This window comes from Macrobrachium nipponense, chromosome 6, assembly GCF_015104395.2.
Source record: "Macrobrachium nipponense isolate FS-2020 chromosome 6, ASM1510439v2, whole genome shotgun sequence".
NCBI classification, from domain to species: Eukaryota; Metazoa; Arthropoda; class Malacostraca; order Decapoda; family Palaemonidae; genus Macrobrachium; species Macrobrachium nipponense.
The window spans coordinates 100,614,289-100,637,318 of record NC_061108.1 but is presented as its reverse complement, the minus strand read 5'-3'; the positions used below and the strand labels follow the sequence as shown (position 1 = coordinate 100,637,318).

General features: G+C 41.8%; 1 protein-coding gene across 5 annotated transcripts in view; it reads right to left on the bottom strand.

Moving 5' to 3' along the window:
* Positions 1–23,030, bottom strand: part of LOC135216729 (intraflagellar transport protein 70A-like) — a 351,887-nt gene that overhangs the window by 172,991 nt on the left and 155,866 nt on the right. For 3 of the 5 annotated variants that reach the window (XM_064252192.1, XM_064252191.1, XM_064252190.1), the window contains one exon: positions 1,627–1,770. The exons of the other annotated variants lie outside the window; for them this stretch is intronic. In XM_064252192.1, coding sequence (XP_064108262.1) covers positions 1,627–1,770 — 144 coding nt within the window. The remainder of the gene's footprint in view (positions 1–1,626; positions 1,771–23,030) is intronic. 5 annotated transcript variants of the gene reach the window in all.

The following is a 23,030-nucleotide window of genomic DNA, read 5'->3' as shown; positions in this document are numbered from 1 at the left end:
TTGGTGATACAATTACAATTTGTCTGTACAACTTGCCAGGGTCCATTTTAGCACCCAAGATGTATTTGGTGCCATGGGATTGATTTGATATCTTATCCTAAACCCCATGAACTCTTACCTGTTCCTTCAGTATGGTGAAAGAAATTTAATCTTTACGCCCAATAAAATTACTTTATCATACAAACCTATCAGTCATAATTAAAGTGAACCCTTCCTGATGCCAATGATCTCTCACAGCTAGATTCTGCCACACAAGGAGTATACTGGCAAATGGAAACTTGGGGATCCATATATACATGTGTTGAACTACTGACAGCCAATGCTATTACTTTTTTAAATGAATCAGATGTGAAACTGGTAATAAATAGTAGTGAGTAAGCACAAACAGGATGAGCGGCTGCTTCAACCAACGTCACAGCTTGAGAGGGTGCTGGGAGTGACGTCACAACCTCCCTATGACCCGAGCTAGTAAAAAACCTCACTAGCAGAGTGATAAGGTGATACCCAAGGACCGTAAGCAATGTTCCACAAGATGGCTGCGCGCAAGAGTCGACATAGAGGAGTCCAGGGGGAGGCGGAAGAGAGCTGTGGGGCCCAGGGTGGACAAGCCTCCAAGAAATGCGACAACAAACCCTCCAAGGAGGGTGAACCCTGTAGCTCAAGTGACGCCCAGACCGCTGCCATTTTGGATGACTCTGAATCTGAAATAAAGGAATGAGATGAGGCAGCCTCCTCCCTCCCGGGAAGAAAATTGGAACCTAAGGTAGAGGGGACAACATTACACACAAAATCACCCTGGCACTCCCGATACTTCCATCGACGAATCAATGGAAGAGAAGGAAGGAGTCACAGGAACACCATAATTAGCATCAGGGAGAGTGATCAAGACAGAGGGAGCAGCCAAATCATCCAGACGAGATGAAGAAAACCCCTCTCAAGAGGGAAGAGTTGAAACTCTGTGATGTTCCATCTTCTTATAAAACAACCTCCACTGCGACTTAGGCCAGGCACGACATTCCAGGTAGGGATTTGTCACCGTACAAAAATTAGCTCTGCACCTACTGCAAGTTTTATATGGATCCGTAGCCAATGACGCCAAAAACCTAGAGCATGGAAAACCCAGAATGCCCGGGCACATGCGTTGATGAGGCCGTGAAGACTCGAGGGAAGCCAAACCAACACACACACACTCAACATACTGAAAAAAACCGAACACGGGCAGAAAAAACCGTCTTGGAAGGAGAGCAAAGCGTAAGCGTCAACTCCCCAAGACGGTTAGGAAAAGACTGGTGTGTCACGAGGTTGAATGCACAGTCTCTGACCAGCTTTCACCTTGTACATGCAGGCATTGCCAAATATCACAGATTCCTTGCTTTACAATCTCTGTTGTTTTAACCGGTTACCAGCTGGCGCTTGGAAAATATCCTATTGTTAAGACAGAAGGTTTGTTCCGCATATGAACAAGAACATTTTCTTTTCAAAAAAATTAGGTTACTAGCAAATCATTTAAGGAGTGCCATATACTACAGTAACACTTACAATAACTTCATTAAGCAATTCAGTAATTGAGCTTTCAAAGGAAAAAATGCACTTAACAACTATATATTCTTTAGATGATTAAATTACCTGATAGAGTGACTGTGCATAGTACAAACGGTAATCCTCCATTTCAGGAAAGAGCACTGTCAGGTGTTCATAACAGTTTGCAGCGTTGACAAAATCTTGCATATAAAAATAGCTGTAGGCAAGTAAAGAGAGGGCTGCTCTGCTCTGAAAGTAGTAAAGTATCTTATAAAAACCATTCACAAAAGTTATCATTCCTAGTAAAGGTACTCAAACAATGCAAATACTAATACATAGTATTCACTGTATTAGACAAATACTCTTTTGCAATTCAAGCATCCAAAGTCTAATCCATAGTCTTTGAGGTCACCGAGATGAATATTAACATTTCAGATGCCTTTCAAGTCCAAGTTCAGCCCCAATAGGAAGTGGGGTAAGAAGGGTTTGGAAGGCGATGACATGTAAATATAACCCAAGGTGACAGATATTAGTGTTTAGTCCATAGTTTTTGAGGCCACTGCGATGAATAGTGACACTTCTGATGTCCCTCAAGTCCAAGTGCAGCCCCGATAGGAAGAGGTTGTGAGAAGGGGTGGGAAGGGGATGCCATGTAAAAATAATAGAAAACGAAAGATACTCACGTCTGATTTACAGTTTTTAAGGACGCTAAGATGAACAGTGATATTCCTAATGTCCTTTAAGTGTAAGTTCAGCCGCGTTAGGAAGAGGGGGTGGAAGGTGGTGACATAAAAATAACCAAAAACTACATAAATTAGGGTCTAATCTATAGTTTTCAAGGTTGCTCAGATGAATACCATTGACATTCCCGATCCCCTTTAAGTCCAAGTTCAGCCCTGATAGGAAGGGAGTTGGGAAGGGTATGACATGTAAAAACAACCAAGAACAACAGATATTAGTGTCTAATCCATAGTTCCTGAGGTTGCTGAGATGAATAGTGAGTGACACTCCCAATAGCCTTAAAGTCCAAGTTCAACCCTGATAAGAAGGGAGGGTGGTCAGAATAGGTCGAAAGGGATTGACATGTAAAAATAACCAAAAAAGACAGCTATTAGTGTCTAATTTATAGTTTTCAAGTTCTACGAGATGAACAGTGACACTCCCGATATCCTTTAAGTCTAAGCCCAGACCCAATAGGAAGGATGGGGGGGTGGGAAGGTGGTGACATATAAGAATAACCAAAAATGATAATGTTAAACTACAATAAAGTTTTGTACATACTTACCTGGCAGATATATACGTCTAATGGCCCACCCAGCCTCCCCTCAGGAGACAGGTGGAAGAGAAAATCTGACAGGAGAGGGGGATTGGTTCGTACACCCGCCACCCAGCGGCGGGTAATGTAAACCACCTGCCCTACCTGTCGCGTGTGCCGCGAGATTTGAAATTCTGTCGGGAACGTCGGAGACTATAGCTAAGTATATATCTGCCAGGTAAGTATGTACAAAACTTTATTGTAGTTTAACAATATCATTTTTGTACATGAACTTTCCTGTCAGATATATACTTAGCTGTTTGGCACCCTTGGTGGAGGGTAAGAGACAACTAAACTAATAAGGAGAGAAAGGAAACAACTGGTGTTGTAGGATATAAAAACCTTGGTTCTTACCTGTTCAGGCAGAAGACTTCATTGATACTGTCTCTGAGTCTGCATTGCCTGGAGAGCTACAGCTAGGATGTGACCTGTTGCTGAAAGACTCTCGGATCTACCACTGGGATATCTGATCCCTTTGTGTGGTAGAATCCAAGTCGGATCCTGTTAAAGGGAACTCGTCCGCTAGCTTAACAGGTCCTAACCACTACTACTGCAAGGAGCCACACTCATCAGACCACCTAACCAAACTACTACAGGTTAGTATTACGACATAAAGAGATGCCTCCATGCATCCTCTTTAAGACAACCAACAACAACAAACACAAAACATAAGGGAAAAAATATATACAACTAAAAAGGATGAGTTCCAGCTCCCTGCCCCAGCACCGAATCCGCCGATACGTACGGGCCCAAGGCGAAGCATTTTTCATAAGTGATTCTCACATCATGTAAGTAGTGGTTCGCAAAAACCGATTGACATCTCCAGAAAGTTGTCTCCATCAGGTTCCGCACGGACATATTCTTGTTGAAAGCAAGAGAAGTCGCTATGGCTCTTACTTCGTGGGCTTTCACTTTAAGAAGCTTAAAATGTTCTTCCTTACAAGAACCGTGTGCTTCTTTAATGAGACTTCTTAAGAAGAAGGACAATGCGTTCTTCGATAAGGGTCGAGTATGGTCCTTTACGGAACACCAAAGGACCTCTTGATTATCCTTCAGTTGCTCTTTTCTTCTAAGGTAGTATTTTACCATTCTCACTGGACAAAGAGTTCTCTTGGATTCTTCTCCTACCAGCGAAGATAACCCACGAATCTCGAAGTTCCTGGGCCATGGATTTGATGGGTTTTTGTTCTTCGCAAGAAACCCAGGGAGGAAAGAGCAAACCAGAGTCCTCCTTAAATCCCACATTTCCTTCAATCGCTTGAAGCCCACTCACCCTCTTGGCGGAAGCTAGAGCAATCAAGAACAGAGTCTTCTTAGTCAGGTCTTTGAACGAGGCTGAACTAGGGGGTTCAAATCTAGAAGACCCAAGGAATTGAAGAACCACGTCTAAATTCCAGTTTGGAGTCTTAGGAGACTGTTTCTTCACTGTATCAAAAGACCTAATAAGGTCATGCAGGTCCTTATCCTCCGATAAATGGAGGCATCTGTGTCTAAAGACAGTCGCCAACATACTGCGATGTCTTTTAATCGTTGAAACGACTAGACTGCATTCTTGTCTCAGGAATAGAAAGAAATCCGCAATCTGGGTCACAGAGGTACTGGAAGAGGAAACGTTATTTCTCTTGCACCATCTTCTGAAGACATCCCACTTTGACTGGTACACTCGTAAGGTGGAAGACCTCCTAGCTCTAGCGATTGCCTTAGCAGCTGTTGACGAAAAGCCTTTCGCTCTGACCAGTCTCTGGACAGTCTGAAGCCAGTCAGACTGAGAGCGGGGAGGTTTTTGGGGTACCTGTCGAAGTGGGGCTGTCTGAGTAGATCGCTCCTTAGAGGAAGCGATCTTGGAAGGTCCACCAACCATTCCAGCACCTCTGTGAACCATTCTTGGGCTGGCCAAAAGGGAATGATCAATGTCATCCTCGTGGAATCTGACTCAGCGAACTTTTTTAAAGTTAACCCCAGAATCTTGAAGGGGGAAACGCGTAAATGTCGAGTCCTTTCCAATCGAGAAGAAGAGCATCTATCCCTATTGCCCCTGGATCCGAGATGGGCGAGCAATAAAGATCCAGTCTCTTGTTCTTTGAAGTGGCAAATAGGTTTAAGTGCGGCCTGCCCCACAACTTCCAAAGGCTCTGGCATACATCTTGGTGCAGAGTCCACTCTGTGGGAAGGACCTGATCTTTCCTGCTGAGGAGATCTGCTCTTACATTCCTCTCTCCCTGTACGAATCTGGTGAGCGTTTGATCCTCCTTTTCTTTCGCCACAGAAGAAGGTCTCTTGCTGTTTCGTACAGGGAGAAGGAATGCGTCCCCCCGTTTCCTGATGTATGCCAGAGCCGTGGTGTTGTCCGAGTTTATCCGCACAATTGCTCCCCTTACGTTGGACTCGAACTCTTTCAGAGCCAACCACACGGCCATCAGCTCTTTCCTGTTGATGTGCCAGGATACCTGGTCCCCCATCCAGGTCCCTGACACCTCCTTGGTTCCCAGAGTCGCACCCCAACCTGTTTCCGACGCATCGGAGAACAACACCAGGGTGGGGATCTGGGATTGTAGAGACAGTCCCAGCGAGAACTTGTTGGGATCTGCCCACCATGTTAGTTCCTCCTTGACTTGGTGCGAAATGGACAGGGAGAACGTCAAATCCTGAGAACGACGACTCCAATTCTGATGAAGAAAGAATTGGAGCGGTCTCAGGTGCAACCTTCCTAGGGAAACAAATTGCTCCAGTGAGGAGAGCGTCCCCAGTAGACTCATCCACTCCCTCACTGTGCATACTTCTTTCCCTAAGAAGGTTGTTACTTTCTCGAGTCCCCGGGCTATCCTTTCCTGAGACGGAAAAGCCCGAAAACTCCGAGAGTTCATCTGGATCCCCAGATAAACACACTCTTGATCGGGAATTAAATTTGACTTCTGTAGATTGACCAGGAGTCCCAATGAATTCGTCAATTCCAGGGTTTTCTTTAAGTCCTTCAGACAACGATCTTTGGAATTGGCCCTTATAAGCCAATCGTCGAGGTACAGGGATATCCTCACCCCTTCGAGATGAAGCCATTGCGCTACATTTCTCAAGATGGCCGTAAAGACTTGGGGGGCCGTCGAGAGGCCAAAGCACAGGGCCCTGAATTGGAAAATTCTTCCCCCCATCATGAATCTGAGATACTTCCTCGAGGAAGGATGGATTGGTACGTGGAAGTAAGCGTCCTGCAAGTCCAAGGACACCATCCAGTCCCCTGGACAGAGTGCTGCTAGCACCGAAGCAGTGGTCTCCATCGTGAACTTCTTCTTTTCTACGAAGAAGTTCAGGGCGCTTACGTCCAACACCGGTCTCCATCCCCCTGAGGATTTCGGAACTAGGAAAAGGCGGTTTTTGTAAAGCCGTGCTGAATGATGATCTGCCACTAGTTCGATCGCCTCCTTTTCCAGCATCTGATCTACTGCTAGTTGGAGGGCCTGATTCATGATGGGGTCCCTGTATCTGGCCGTCAACTCCCTCGGGGTAGTCGTCAAGGGAGGCCTCGCAGTGAACGGGATGAGGTACCCCTTCTTCACGATTGAAAGGGTCCAAGAATCTGCGCCTTTCTGGGCCCAGACTTCTGCAAACTGTAAAAGCCTAGCGCCTACTGTTGTCTGAAGGACTAGTCTTACTTGGGAGGTTTGATTGACTTCGCAAAAGTCTTCCCTCTTCTATTCGGTTTGCGACCTCTGAACGAGGTGGATCTTGAGGTAGAAGCCCCTCGAAAGGGTTCCTGAGAGGTCGACTTCACTTTCTTCGTCTTAGTCGGGAAGGCAGGACGAGGCTTCCTTGCAGACTGGGCTAGAAGGTCCTGCGTAACCTTGGCAGAGAGAGCCTTCGAAATATCCTGAATGAGATGTTTAGGAAACAGCTGCGCGGAGAGAGGAGAAAACAGTAAAGACGATCTCTGTGCGTGGGAGACAGACTTTGTCAAAAAGGAGCAAAAGACTGATCTTTTCTTCAAGCAACCGCCCCAAACAGTGAAGCGATTTCGCTGGCTCCATCCCTCCCAGATTTATCCATACAGGATAACACACAATTCAAGTTCTCCGGAGAAAAAGACTCTGGTCCTTGTGTCTTCTTGGCTAGGACTCCGAGAGACCAATCGAGAAAGTTGAACACCTCCTACACTGTGAAAATGCCCTTCAGAATGTGATCCATCTCATTCATGGCCCACGTTGTTTTGGCCGAGCTCAGCGCTGACCTTCTAGTGGCGTCTACCAGGGCCGAAAAGTCTGCATCGGCTGAGGACGGGAGGCCCAGCCCCAAGGGTTCTCCTGTCTCATACCAAAATCCGGTCCGTCCGGAAAGCTTCGACGGAGGGAAGGCGAACATAGTTTTCCCCGCTTCCTCTTTGGTGCTCATCCAGGATCCGAAACTCTTGAGCGCTTTCTTCATTGAGAGGGTCGGTTTCATCCTCACACACGATGACCCTTTCGTTGCCTTCGCCGTGGAGAACAACGAGTGCGGAGAAGGAGGGGCAGTAGGGCTCAGGGACTCCCCGAACTCCTGAAGAAGAAGCTCTGTGAGCTTCTTGTAAGAAGAAACTGCTGCCGATGTACTCGTTTCTTCGTCAGACCCTTCCTGGCCTTCTTGAAGAGGAGAGCGAGGAGGATCCTTAGAGGAGTTCCTTGCGGGGGAATAGTGCGAGGTTGGAGACAATTGTCTCGAAGGAGGAGTTGAATCCACAGGAGAGCGGCATACAGGAGAGCAACGAGTCGAAACTGAAGGGCGCCTTTCCGAAAATTCCTGTCTAAACCCGCACTCCTTCCTCGAAGAAGACGAAATCTTGACTGCAGAAGAGGTTGGACTCCCGTCCCTTGAAAGACCACGTCTATCAACAGGGCGCTTACGAGAGGGAGAGAGCCTACCAGAATCCTCGCGCCTATCGTGAGGAGAGCGGCTGCTAGGCGCCGAGCGCCTATCAGGAACAGGGCGCTTGAGGGGATCCTGGCGCCTACCAAGCGGAGAAACGCTGCTATGCGCCGAGCGCCTGTCAGGAGCAGGGCGCTTGAGAGGCTCTTGGTGCCTACGAAGCGGAGAGCGGCTGCTATGCTCCGAGCGCCTAACCGGAGAAGGGCGTTCAAGAGGCTCTTGGTCCTTACCAAGCGGAGAACGGCCGTAAGGCTCCGAGCGCCTAACAGAAGCAGGGCGCTTGAGACGTTCTTGACTCCTAGCAAGAGGGGAACGGTCAGGAGTAGGGAGCCTCGAGATCGATGAGCGCCTACTAGGAGAACGAAGCAGTCGAGGTTCAAGGTGCCTCTCCACAGGAGAACAGCTACCAAGAGAAGGACGCCTACCAGGCGCAGGGCTCCTACTAGACTCTTGAGGTCTTACAGGCGAGGAGCGACATCCATGAGAATAGCGCCTACTAGTCACGGGGTCAGAAGTACGATGATAGTCGGAAGGAGAAGCGCGCCTAATCTCAGAAGGGCATTCGGAGAAGACGAGGAGAGGAACGACGAGACGGAGACGACGATATGAGCCTTCTTTGACCCGAGCGCCTCTCTTCTCTTGAACGTACTCTAGAGGAAGGCGGAAGAGACGGGGCGGAGCGTCTACCGGAGGCAGGAATCTGATCTGGAGAAAAACCTTCGTAATCCAAAGAGCGCCTGTCCGACGATTGGCGCCTTGACGCCTCTGAGAGAGAGCCAGGGGAGTGGTGCCACTCTCGTGAATTCCTACGTTCCGCTGAAGCTTCCCCAAAAGAAGGAGATCGCAGACTACGAGGAGAGAGTTCCTTCGACGAAAACCGCCTAGATCTCTTGATAGGGAGAGACACATCCTTCCTTCTACGGGATCTCGATGCTAAGGAGTCTGCCAGGGCCGAGATCTGAGCCTGGAGACCCGCCAGCACTCGAGTCGGTGAATCAACAGGATCTTCCTCCAAAGCAAACTCAGAGCGGGGAGCGGGAGACGAAGGGCGATCACAGGATCTCCTGGGTTTCTTCGCTTGCAAGGAAGCTTCTTCAGAAAAGTCTTCTGGGCTGGACGCTTAAGTACTGAAGGGAGCCTCCGAAGCCCTCTTCAACGGGTGTGACGCCTCCTTAGAGTTCCAACCGCGTTTCGGAGAAGGCGAAGAAGATGAAGAGAAACACTGGCGAAGGATCTCCTTCTTCTTACGTTCCAAGGCAGCCTGGGAGCGAACTTCAGGATCTGCTGAGGGGACGCCTGACCGGTGGGGGCTCTCCCTAGCCTTCCTGCGGCTTTCGACTTTCCTCCTCCACTTGAACTGGGAGTCTGGAAGAGGTCTAGGCCTGGAGGCACTAAGGAGCCAGTCAGACGCACCCTCCACATCACTGGGGACACTGCACTTATCACCATCACTGACACTATTACCTTGATCAAGTCGAAGAGTCTTGTCTTCCTTAGAATGCAAGGAAGCCTTTGAGGCCGCCGCCTCTGAAGACGAATCTACGGCTTCGGCGTGGGAAGCAGGGGCTGAGACCTGGGAGGAAGGTGCTAAAACTACATTAATGTTAGTTTCGTTTTCACTCACTCTCGACCTGCTCGAACTCCTACAGGAAGCCTTATGCACCCTATCTCTTTCAAGCTTTCTAATATAAGAAGAAAGAGCCTTGTATTCATCCTCTTTCAAAACCTTGCATTCTTGACAAGGGTTACTAAAAGTACACTCATTCCCCCTACATTTCACACAGATAGTGTGAGGGTCAACCGAAGCCTTCGGCAACCTCACCTTACATTCATCAGTCAAACATACTCTAAACAAAACCGGAGTTTTGGGAACAGAATCTAAATCAGACATTCTACAAGAAAAATCCAGCGCAAAGTAAAAAACGGTCCACAAACAGTGTATGCCAAGCCAAACAGAGCGAATACGTCACCAAAAAAGGTCCAAATCAATCTCCAGGCAAGCGAGAATTGAAAAATCTATCGAAAGGAAACGACACCAGTTGTTATCGTTCCGGCCGACAGAGAAAATCTGACAGGAGAGGGGGATTGGTTCGTACACCCGCCACCCAGCGGCGGGTAAGGTAGACCACCTGACCTACCTGTCGCGTGTGCCGCGAGATTTGAAATTCTGTCGGGAACGTCGGAGACTATAGCTAAGTATATATCTGACAGGAAAGTTCATGTACAAAAACTACAGGTATTAGTGTCTGAGCCATAGTTTTTTAGGTTGTTGAGATGAATAGTGACATTCCCGATGCCCTTTAAATCAAAGTTCAGCCCTGATAGGAAGGAAGGGTGAGAAGAGGTGAAAAATAAAATTTAAAAAATTATGGATGTTAATGTCTAATCCATAGTTTTTGAGGTTACTGGGATGAATAGAGAAACTCCTGATGCCCTTCAAGTCCAAGTTTAGCCCCAATAGGAATGGGGAGGGGGCGGTGAGATGAGGTCACATATAAAATGTCAAAAATGCTGGGCAATGTAAATGAAGCAATTATCTTAACAGGAGAGAGAGAGAGAGAGAGAGAGAGAGAGAGAGAGAGAGAGAGAGAGAGAGAGACTTTATCAGCTGTCATTCAGTTTTCCTGGGCAGCACCAAGTTGGTGAGCTCAGAGCCAACATCCACTTATTGCTGCCGATAAAGCACAGAGATTTTCAGTTATCGGAGATTTTCGCTTATCATCAAGCCGTCGGAACAGAACCCCTGCCGATAACTGGGGACTGCCTTATATGTATGTATGTACAGGCAGTCCCCAGTTATCGGCAGACTTGGTTATCAGCGATACAGTTTTATAGCACTTGTCTAGCCCCATAACACTGGCAATTTATGGCGCCATAACAGGACGAGTTACGGTTATCAGTGCCATAAGGGTGCTCATGGCGCCGATAACCAGTTATCAGCACCATAAATCCCCGAGTTTCAGTTAATGGCAGTTTTCACTTATTGGCACACCCCCAGGAATGGAACCCCTACCGATAACTGAGGACTACCTGTATGCAGATGCAGATTGCTATATATATATATATATATATATATATATATATATATATATATATATATATATATATATATATATATATATATATAATATATATAATATATATATATATATATATATATATATATATATATATATATATATATATATATATATATATATCTATATATATATATATATAATATATATATATATATATATATATATATATATATATATATATATAATATTATATATATATATATATATATTATATACACTGATTCGCGGATTCTCTCTCGGACCATATCTACCCATTATTTGCGGGGGATTCGCCCATTCGCGGATTTTCCGACGAAAATAATAACTAATTAAGTGTATTTTGATGTTTATTTTCATGACTAAATACATTTTTATGATACATAAATGATTTACTAATTTTCAAATATTAATTTTGAGTGATACTGTATTAGTAAGTTTAATAAGTTTAAATGATATCACATAATAAAAATAATAATTCTCTCTCTCTCTCTCTCTCTCTCTCTCTCTCTCTGTCTACTACAAAGATGTATGTTTTTTTGTATGACATAAATGATTTACTATTTTCAAATGTTAATATTAATTTATACAATAATCTCAATTCATTAAAGAAAATACCATAGTGAATTAGTAAGATTTTAGTTTATAAATTTAAAAAATTATGGAAGAATGAAGGAAATCCCAGTCTTCTTTCTCTAATTCCAGGTACTAAAACTGTCAGATATATCAAGTTATTTGACAGGAGGGGAGGAGCTGTTTTGTGTTGTTGCCACCAAGTGCTCATGAAATTTCCCTCTCTCTCTCTCTCTCTCTCTCTCTCTCTCTCTCCTCTCTCTCTCTCTCTCTCATTTACTGAGAATCCAGATTACTGTAATTACAAAATTCATATTATGTGATAGTATTTTAAAGAAATACAATACTAATCTATCCATGTCACTTTTAATTAAGGTTAACTCTCTCTCTCTCTCTCTCTTTTGCCACACAAGATAATAAAGTGTCATATTGGTAACTCCCTCCCTCTCTTTTGCTGGAAGCATTTTTATGGTACTAGTATGTAAAATGTTTATTGATAATTTCAGTTATTTAATAATAATAATAATAATAATAATAATAATAATAATAATAATAATAATAATAATAAAACTGTAATTACAAAATTCATAATGGTAGTATTTTAAAGAGATGAAAATGACCTTTCCATTTCACTTGTAAGGATAACTCCTCTTTCTTACTGAGATGAGAGAATTTTTATGGTAAATGCATGTGTTTATTATATTTTCAAATAATAATAATAATAGTAGTAGTAATAATACAATAACTAATTTCAAATGAAAATTTTTCCCTTCGTCTTTTTCTGTATCAATTTCCCTACCTTCTCATAACTCCAGTGACGCTCAGAGCTGGGAAAGTAACAATGCCATACAATGGTCAACGAATTTAAAATGGTTTTTAATCTCAATCTCTCTCTCTCGTCTCTCTCTCTCTCTCTCCTCTCTCTCTCTCTCTCTCTTACTGAGATGAGACCATTTTCATGGACATGTAATGTAATAGTTAATCATTAATATTTTCCAATAATAACCTATAACTATACGGTAAGTACAAAACAATTCACTATGTGAGTATTTAAATACAATAATCATTCATTTCCATCTTTTCCCTCTTTTAAATACTGTAAGGACACTCTCTCTCTCTCTCTCTCGTCGTCTCTCTCTCTCCTACTCTCTCTCTCTCTATCTCTCTCTCTCCTCTCCTCTCTCTCTCCACGATAACTTGTCCATAGTGGTAACTCTGTCTCTCTTGGCTGCAAGTGTTATAAGTACGTATGTAAGTATATACCTTTAAGGGTACTAATGTTTAGGATTACTTTGAAATTACATTAATATAATCTCTAAGATTAATACAGTAATATGATAATAATTTAAGGTAAATTTGATGCAGGATGTTACATAAGGTATACATTTGGTGTTTCTATTTCTTACCTTCTTTTTATCCTCTCTCGCTCTCAGCAAAAGAATGATAGACAGACAAACATAAATTTGCAACAGTCCTCTCTTTCTCTCTTCCTTCCGGAGAAATTATGTATTTATGGGGAGGGGAAAAAAAGTGTTGCCTACAGACGTTCATCAATCTATTGAAATCGTAAGGAGTTAATTCTACTCTCTCTCATCTCTCTCTCTCTCTCTCTCTCTCTCGTGATTTCTCTCTCTCTCTCTCTCGCTCTCTCTCTCTGCTATTGGCTGTTTATATATTTCTAATGGTAAAAAGGTTTAAGATGACTTTAAAATGAATATTATAATACCAATTCAATGGTTATACATTTGATGTAGGATAATGCTTTTAGGTAAGAACATTGTTATTTGAACTTCAAGATAGGCAGCTATAGGTATTTTTTAGAGGGAGTTCTCCAACTATTCGCGGGGTTGAAGCTATTCGCGTGGTGTCCAGCGAATACAGGGGAACACTGTATATATATATATATATATATATATATATATATATATCTATATATATATTATATATATATATATATAATATATAAACTATCACTCAACGGAGAATCGGTTTTACGGCTGTCGTCAAAAATATTCATTAAAAAAATAAAGCATTTTAAAGGTACTTTTACGGCACAATTTTCAGTTAACAGCGCCGCGAGCGCCGTTGTCTAACGAGTTCATACATTTGTAGAAATGCCGTTCAGACCATAAATGTTATGCAAATTATATTAACAAATTTTATGGAGAGTTATTATGTAGGTATTAGAATAAAATATATGCCTCTGACGCTGTTCTATGCTAAAAATATCGAGCTACATAAGTGCAAATTTAGCTATGGATGTGTCGATTTATAAATGTTCATGCTTTTGTTTAAAATATGTATGAAAATGTATTACTTGTAAGGTATTTTTATTTCTAGCTGCCCTTCACATGATCAAATACGATGTTTTTTTCATGTTCTTTCTTGTGAGCCGCCGCTCTTCCGAAAATATCGATTTAAAAAAAGTGCAAATTAGCGATCGATGTGTCGATTTTATAAATGTTTATGCTTTTATGTTTAAAATGTGTATGAAAATGTATTATGAATAGGGTATTTTTATTTCTGTGCAGAAATATGATAAAAAGGCAGCTTCTAAAACTGCCCTTCAAGTTATCGACTACGTTGTTTTTTCATGTTCGTTCTTGTATGCCGCCGTCTGCCGCTCTTCCGAAAATATCGAGTTAAAAAGACAGCAAATTTAGCGATTGATGTGTCAGTTTTTTAAATGTTCATGCTTTTATGTTTAAAATGTGTATGAAAATATATTACGTAAAGGTATTTTAATTTTTGTACATAAATAAGATACAAATTAAGGCAGCCTTTGTAACTATGCTCCACGTTGTCAGGAGATGTTTTTTCATGTTCGTTCTTGTCCGCCACTGTTCCGAAAAATGCATGGAGTTATTTTATTAATTATGCCTCTTTTCCATAAATCCTTTAAAAAGTTATACATTATTTCACTGTATCCAGATTATTGTATGTATTCTCATATTATTGTATTATAAAATACTACGGCAAATTTAAGCCAGTATTCCGCAGAGCGGCCAATGTTGTGGTTTGAAATCAGCCGATGAATACGAGTTTGTTTTACCATAACGCAATTCTGAGCGAATTCTCTTGCTTCTAGTTAGCATAAACGAATGTCTAGATACTTGACTTATATGAGACAAAGTTATTTTTCCTTATACATGTTTTTAGGTGGAAATATTTATTGAATATGTCTCGTTGTGAATGTGAACTACTTTTGTTTTCGTCAACAGATTACTTTGGCGGCATGTTTATTGCGTAACAAATTACGTGATTCCGTTTGCAATAATCCTTTATATCATCGTAATACGAAATTTACGTTATTTATCTTATATCGGCGAGAAACCAACAGTAAAATGTGTTCTTTCAAGTACAGTAGTTTTGATTAACATGATTTTATCCCAATTTTACGGTTGTGTTTGATGGCATACGTTTACTGCAGCTTTATACTTGTTGCCGTATCTACGGTTGTGTTTGATGGCATACGTTTACTGCAGTTTTATCCTTGTTGCCGATAATTGTCATTAGCAGCTTGAACAGTTTTCTCAGCTTCAGTTATAACTAGGTTTAAATTTAACAGTATATTTCCTGATTGATTTTTTATCTATAGTAAATAAAGTTATTACATTAAGATATCTCATTCTATTCTATACATAACGCCATTTATAACAACTACGGTAATAGTGTACTGTAGTACGATGATTGAAATACAAGCCAAACAGATGTTATCCAGTTCAGTTGTACTTAGAAAAAAAAAATTGTTTCTTGTTTGGTTGTTCATGGCTGTACTTGTTCACGCAATGAGTATAACGTTAAAACCTTACTTTCATCATTCTCTTTAGCTGTTATTGAACTTATGTAACTAGAAGATGGATAAAGTTAGGCCATTGTAATTTGATCTCTCATAAAATTGGACAATCGTAAGACTAATGATCATAACTTGAACACTACAGCTACCTGCACACTGTATAAACTATTATATCTTTACATACTCTAGACACCCAAAGGATTAAAGCTAGGCTTTTTTCACTTTACAGTATTTACAATGCTATAATGTACTGTACAGTAAATTATATAGTACTATACTGCAAAAATATAATTTTACTATATATAAATATATTGTAAATATATATATATATATATATATATATATATATATACACACACAGTAGTACCTCGAGATACAAAATTAATCCGTTCTGAGGCGCCCTTTGTATCATGAGGTTTTCGTATCTTGGACCACATTTTACATGTAAAATGGCTAATCCGTTCCAAGCCCTCCAAAAACACCCCAGTAAATTTCATGACCTATAAACAATGAAATACTACATACAATTTGGACATTCAATACCTAACTTAATAACAAAATGCAAATTAACCTGTAAATAAAGTGTATTAGTGTACATGGTATACAAGAAATACTGTACGTAAAATGTGGAAGCTTACCTTTCAAGTGAGGTTATCTCCGAAAGTGGCGGCAGAAGAGGAGGAGGACAAACGGCAGATACGTAAGGAAAACATACATAAACTAAAATTTACGAAACTCATTAACAAAACTGTAACACTTAACTTTACAAAAAACTATAATTAAACAATTTTTTTTTTTTTTTTGATATTTAACTTATTTTTTTACTTTTACTTTTAGGTAGGTTTTTTTTTTTTTTTTTTTTTTTTTTTTTTTTTTTTTTTTTTTTTTTTTTTTTTTTTTTTTTTTTTTTTTTTTTTTTTTTTTTTTTTTTTTTTTTTTTTAGAAATTTCAACTTCATCACCACTTCCAACTTTCCTGTTTATCACTTGGTTCTTCCTTTTTGCTTTCAACTTTCTGTTTTTTCATCGCTTCGCTTTTCTTCCTTTTTGCTTCAACTTTGTTTTTATCAGCTTGTTCTTCCTTTTTTGCTTACTCCTGCTAATCGCTAAAGGCCTCTTTAAAAAATAACAATCCAAGGAAGATTGCTTCTGCCTACTTTTCACAATGTTCCTGAAACGACTCAGGCAAACGTCATCGAACTGCGCAAGCATACGACCTGTGTGAGCCTTTTCGGGGTGTCTTTCTATAAACGATTGCACTTTATGAAAAGCGGCTAGAGCATCCTTAATTTCTGCCGTTGTCATAGGGTCCTCCTCCTCTTCCTCGCCGCTGCTAGAGAACTCCTCTTGAACGACATGTTGCATGGCCTCCAACTCCTTCAGGTCATCAGTCGTAAGCTCCTCTTAGTGCTCCTCGAGTAGGTCGTTGATGTCGTCCTCGTCGACGACCAGCCCAATGGACTTGCCGAGTGCAACGATCTTGTCAAGATCTGGTTGGGAAACAGTTTCGGGATCGTCAACGGTTTCTGACTCTGCAGCACCAGCTTCACCCACATCGAATCCCTCGAAGTCTCGGGCGGATACGGCATCAGGCCAGAGTTTCCTCCACAAGGAATTCAAGGTTCGCCTCGAAACCTCCTGCCAAGCTTGGTCGATGAGTCGGATGCAAATGACGATGTCGAAGTGCTCTTTCCAAAAAGGCCAGTCTCATCACAGTTGAAAACTTGCTGAGAACTGTAGCCTTCCTTGGTCATCATCTCGTCAGAAAGTCTTTCTAAATGCTTCGGCCGCTTTCGTGTCCGAGCTGGCAGCCTCCCCATGCCGCACAACTGAATGGATGGCAGTTCATTTACGAAATTTCTCGAACCAGCCATGCAAAGCCTTGAACTCTGGGGTGTGCGTTGATGTCCCTTCCCCTCCGTCGTCTTCCACCTGCGCAATCAAATCGCCGAAAATAGCGCTGGCCTTGTGGGAGATTGCCGTCTCCGTTACCGTATCGCCAGCGATTTCTTTGTCTTTTATCCAGACAAGAAGCAGCCGTTCCATCTCGTCGTGCACGTGGGTCCTCTTGCTGGACAAAATAGTGATGCCCTTGGACGGTGTAGCTGCTTTGATGGCATCCTTCTGTTTAAGGATGGTGCCTATTGTCGACGGATTTCGGCCGTATTCCTTGGAGACCACACTCAATCGCATACCAGCTTCATACTTCTTGATGATCTCCATCTTTGTCTCCAAAGAGGGCATTCGCTTCTTTCCCTGAATTTCAACTTTCTTGGGACCCATGACTACGTTATCTTGTACGTAATTTACGCATAAGTACAATAAAGTTTTCGCACAACACGATAAAGTACGTATACTGCAACGAAATCACTTACGAATTTACGTTACTAAACGAAATCGTTAGACCCGAAACGAATACGCCGTGCGTACGATAACGATGCTGGGTGCCGAAGTGGAACGAGGTAGGCAACACCACCACGTATACGTAACATAGATGCATGATGGGAGGGATGCTGTCCAATAGGAGAGAAGGATCTCATGGCGGTGACTAGCATCAGGAAACCAATGGGGAGAGCAGGCAGGATGGTGGTGAGTCTACTAAGTTGGCGGCTGCCGCGAGTTTCAAAATTGTTATCGGTGGTTCGGGCGAATCTCGGACTTTCAGAGACCTTTCATATCTTGAAAACTTTCCGTACGTAGAGCCTTTAAATTTTTCGTATTGGCTTTCGTATCTCGAGTTTTTCGTAAGTTGAGCCTTTCGTATCTCGAGGTACTACTGTATAATATATATATATATACACATATATATATAAGGGATTTTGACGAAGGAAAAATCTATTTCTGGGGAGAGACCTGTGTTGCCCGGTGGAAAGGATCCTGCTATCCACTTTTCTAGTATAAATAGGTTCTAAATATATCAGAGAAAAAAGCTAGCATGGTATGCTGAGGTTACTACCCTCGCGCGAGCACCCTAAGGGTATCGGGTATAAAGTACAAGGCGAGTGGAAGCCACTATTCACAGGTCTCCTGCCAATTAGAGGTTTCCTTTCCAAAATCCCTCTCACGGGGAGAGCCGACCCAACGGCTACTACTTCCCCCTCTCTCTCGCTACTACTACTACTATCCGACCCGAGCGCCATCTGCAATCCTGAATTTTTTAGACATTTTGGCTTGGATTGGTGTAAGGGTAGGGAAGTAAATTAGAAGGGCTGGGTTCACCGGGCGACATCGACCTGTGTTCGCTGGTGAAAAGTTACCAGAGAATGCCCATCCAAGTCAACTAGATACCAAGTAATCTTATAAGGAGGAGTTAATGAAGCCTGAGGTTCATTTTAACTTAAATTTACTAAGTTGACATATTACAATATATCTAATTAAACTTAAGCTTACTTAATTACTACTTATGCTAAGACTTAAACTTATGACTTAGAATTAGTAATAACTTGAAGCTAACAAAAAACTGACAGGGTATTCTGTAAAGAATTTATCACATTTCAGAATATGTACCGTCCGGTCTATAAAAACAATCCGAAACCCGATATTTTATGTACAAGATTTGGTGGCAGAATGGCGCCCAGGTCCTCTCTACCCAGAGGAGAGAGGTATAGTGGAGAGTACGAGCGAGGCAGGTAGAAATGAGTGTATCAGGGAGGAGAAAGGGGTAAAAGGAGGTTGATAGGATTTATTATTCAGGGGAGACTATGCTCCCTGCAGCAATTGCTGGGAATTTAAGGGCTTCTAAATTTTTCAAATAGTGGCGCTTAAAAACTACTGGGGATTTCCAACCTGTATATTTCTTCAGATCCTAAAAATTCATATTTTGAAAATAATTAATGGAAGTAGCCACCGCCCGGATGTCATGGACATGTGGGATGGAATCCGGGTTGGCTTGTTTAATAAAGTAGAGTATTTGCTGTCTAATACCTTTAAGAGAGATTGTGCCACCCTTTTCTCTAATAAAAAGAGGACCTGACGATGTTGCGGAGGTTCTGGCTAAAAAGGATTTAAGGGTAGTGACAGGGCATAATGATGTGTCCTGAGATAAAGGAATGATTTTCCATGGAGTCCATCTATTCTGTGGGTCCTCATTCTTAGCCAAGAAGCTCCGGTCTGGGGATAGTAGTACTTCCCCTGACGGGAGAAAATCTATGTGGTCTGGATTTCTTGAGAGAGCTGAAAGTTCAGATATTCTGGCGCCTGAGGCCATAGCCATTAAGAATAAAGTTTTTTCTGGGCTCACCCAGTGTCGCTTCGTGTAATATCCTTTTAGTTCATATTTCTAAGGTAAATATTACTAACATTACCAGAGAAAAACTAAAATGGGATGTCAGAGTATTCTGACTCGCTCACCCTATATAAAGAGGGTGTCAGTATGGTTTCTGGGGCGAGTGAAACCACTACCACGGGCCTCTTGTCATTTAGATCCCTCCTTCACAAAATCCTCCTGTTAGAGAGAGCTGATACACAGCCCACGCCAGTAACTACTGTAATAATTACATTATAATATACAGATAAATTCCATATCTGTAAATAAACCCACGACCTAAGGGGTTATTGGCGAATTAGGAGCGCCCTACGTAACCACACACAAGACAACAAGACGTAAAAACTGGACGACGCTGTGCAATGCTTGCAGTAGCCTGGTTTGCGTTTGCATGTCTAATCATTTTATGTATCTTGTCAACTGATCACAACACCTTCCATGGGAAGCGGTTGACCTGTTAACCCGCAGCGGAAACTCACGACTTCCAAGCCGGCAGGCTACGTATTCATTTTGTTCTAATTATAATCAATCGCTGAGATAGCTAATGTTCCGCTATCAACGCGATGCCCCTGTATGGTGGCAGCTTAAATCTACAATTACAAAAGAACCATATACGTCTGCCGAAGAAATGTGTCATCGAATACCAGCTATAAATCAGTAATAACCTGAGGAAACGGGATCTTCAATCAACATGCAACTGTAAACATCCTATGAATACGAAGATATGTCCTTCATCGAGACGAATTCGAGCATCAACATCGACGTTTAAGTGAACGACTTTCATCACATATCTCCAAGAATCAAACCGGACGTGAAGCAGCATCGGACCATCAACGGGAAGAGAAGCAACCATCAAGAAAACAACGAGCGATCACAAGCAAGGACGAAGAGATTAGGTCAAGAGGAAGCAACGCGAGAGAGAGAGAGAGAGGCTGTGACATCATCACGACATCGACGGTCTTCCTACGACGCGAGAGAAAGAGAGAGAGGCTGTGACGTCATCGGAACGTCAACATTCTTTCCGCATATATACCAAAGCTAAGTACATTCTTTATCCATTCAGGTTTTTTCAGTGAAGTGTTTTACATCACGAGTCGATCGTCCAGTATTCCTGGGGTGAGTTATCCGCAATCTTAATCTTCATTCATTACAGGAATCAATCTTCAACTACGAGTTCTCGCCCGCAGATTCTTTTTTTTTCTCGTTGTTGCTAATCGCTTTTTCTTCCAGGAGTTCTCTGGAAAATATCTTTATCACATTATCTGTATTAATATTATCATTTTAGGGGATTTTCCTATTATTTGCAACACATTTTTATTTTATATTGCATATGCGTTTATGCAGTGGTCGTGTGTGTTTTTATTTTATATTGCATATGCGTTTACGCAGTGGTCGTGTGTACTCTTATAGATACTTTGATAGGATTGTAAGGAATCGTAGTGATAAGAAAAAAGTAAAAGTTAACATGGCAACTACTGTGGCTGGTTCTTCCGCACCGGGTAACCCTAATCCCGTGGTCACTCTCATCAGTGCGAGGTCAGCAATAGTCCCTTTTCAAGGTCGGGTCAATGGGTTCCTGCCTCAAAACGTTGAGTTATGGATCTCATCTGTAGATGCTCATTTAAATGCAAAATGCATCACAGACCCATCTGTACATTTACAGGAAGCCAAAAGCTTCATAGACTTTGCTTAAGGAGACGCAAGTGCATATCTTAGAGGAGTCTCTTTCCAAGAGGCGGTTACATGGGACGATTTCAAAGTTAGGTTACGTGCTGTATATGGCGGTGAAGAGGCTTTAGACGTAGTGCTGGCTTTAAGGAACATCCTAAACCAAGCCTCTATGTCTTAGCTTAATCTTGTAGAACGGCGGCAGTAATTGCCGACCAGTTAAATGAATATCAAGTTAATTTAAGTAACTCCGCGTGGGTTACAAGATCCAATATCGCTGTAAAAGGTTTCATACGGTTGATTTATCAGACGTGTATGACAGTCATGTTGCCTGAAGCTTTAGTGCGGTGTTTTGACAAAAAGCTACAGCCCAACAGTATGGAACTAGATGTGTATAAACAGATCAAAAAACACGTCTAAATGTACTGACCTTGATCCCTTGCTTACTCAAGTTTTTGCAAAAAATGAGAATAAGCCACAACAAGTAAACGTGGTCAATAATAATCAAGCTGCAGGGATGATTTGTTATAATTGTAAAAGACCAGGTCACATGATTTCAGACTGTCGGACGTGTTTTTGTTCAATTCATAACAGTTCCACTCATTCATATAATCGGTGCTTCTCGCGGAATCAACAGCAGAATCCTAGAAACACGCAAACAGTTGCCAATGAAAACAAAAAGAAGAATCCTCAGTACTTTAAAAAGAAGCAGGCAAACAATAATGCTGTTCAACATCACAAACAAACAAATCGTGCTTCAAGTAACTCTGTTCCTGGGCCGTCTAGCCAGAACTCGCAAGGTCAAGCGAATTTTCCGAGTGTGCAAAACAAAGCAAATACCATGTAGTCTGCTCCAGGGAGGGTGAGGACGATGTTGGGTCATTCATATGAACATCTTTTGTATCAAATAATCAATTTAATCATTTACCAGATCATTGTGAGGCAATCGATTTTCCTATGAAACACACGGCCGAATCCAAAAAATCAGTGCAGGTTCCCGTAGATTTGCAACAAATTCACGCAATTATAAGTCAAGATGAGTTACGCCCAACCTTACACGCAGTAAATTTAGAACACAAGTCATGGATTTGCGGACTCACCATTTATTGTTTTCAAACTTCCCTTTAGAGAAGTCCGGAGTAAGACTCTCGGGTATAGGAAATAATGAATTAAATGTGGTAGGAGTAACTCATGTTCAGTACAAGGTCGGTAAGCGCACGTTTTCCGATACCTTTATCGTTGTACAAAACATTGATATGTATCCCACTGTAATTATAGGATACCCGTCTATGGGCACTCAAAACATTACCTTAGCCCCTGCAAAACACGGCGTGTATATCAAAGGAAAATTCTATAAGTCTTCTAACGCCTTAAAATCAGTTTTAGACAACAAGGAGACAACAAATAGAATAGTAACGTACGTTGAAAAACCAATCACTTGTCTCATGAATCAAGAAATAATCCTTGCGACCCAACAGAATTCTCGCTCACCCGTAATATCAGCTTGCACGCAAACTCTCGAGCCGAAACGTAACTTCGAACATATTAGTGCGTGTAAAGAAAACTTTGCCGGGATCTGAAATGTTAATCCTTTCGACCACTCTGAAACTCACGGATTATCCGTCACACAAGCCATTTATACAGTCGGCTCACAACAACAATGTAACATTGAAGTCTGTAATCATTTGAATACCACTTTAGTAATTCACAAAAATCAACATATCTTGGATGTGGAAGTTTATAAACATCGCATTCTTACCGTAGCTGAGATCAATCACGCTCAATCAGTTGCGGATGAATCCCTTTTGCAATCTATAAAAAATAAAATCAATAAAGACATTCAAGAAGAAGAAATTCAGCAGAGATTTCTTGATCTTTTAACTAAATATCATGAATGTTTTTTTCCACTACGGATGGATCCCTGGAAAAACGGATGTCATAGAACACC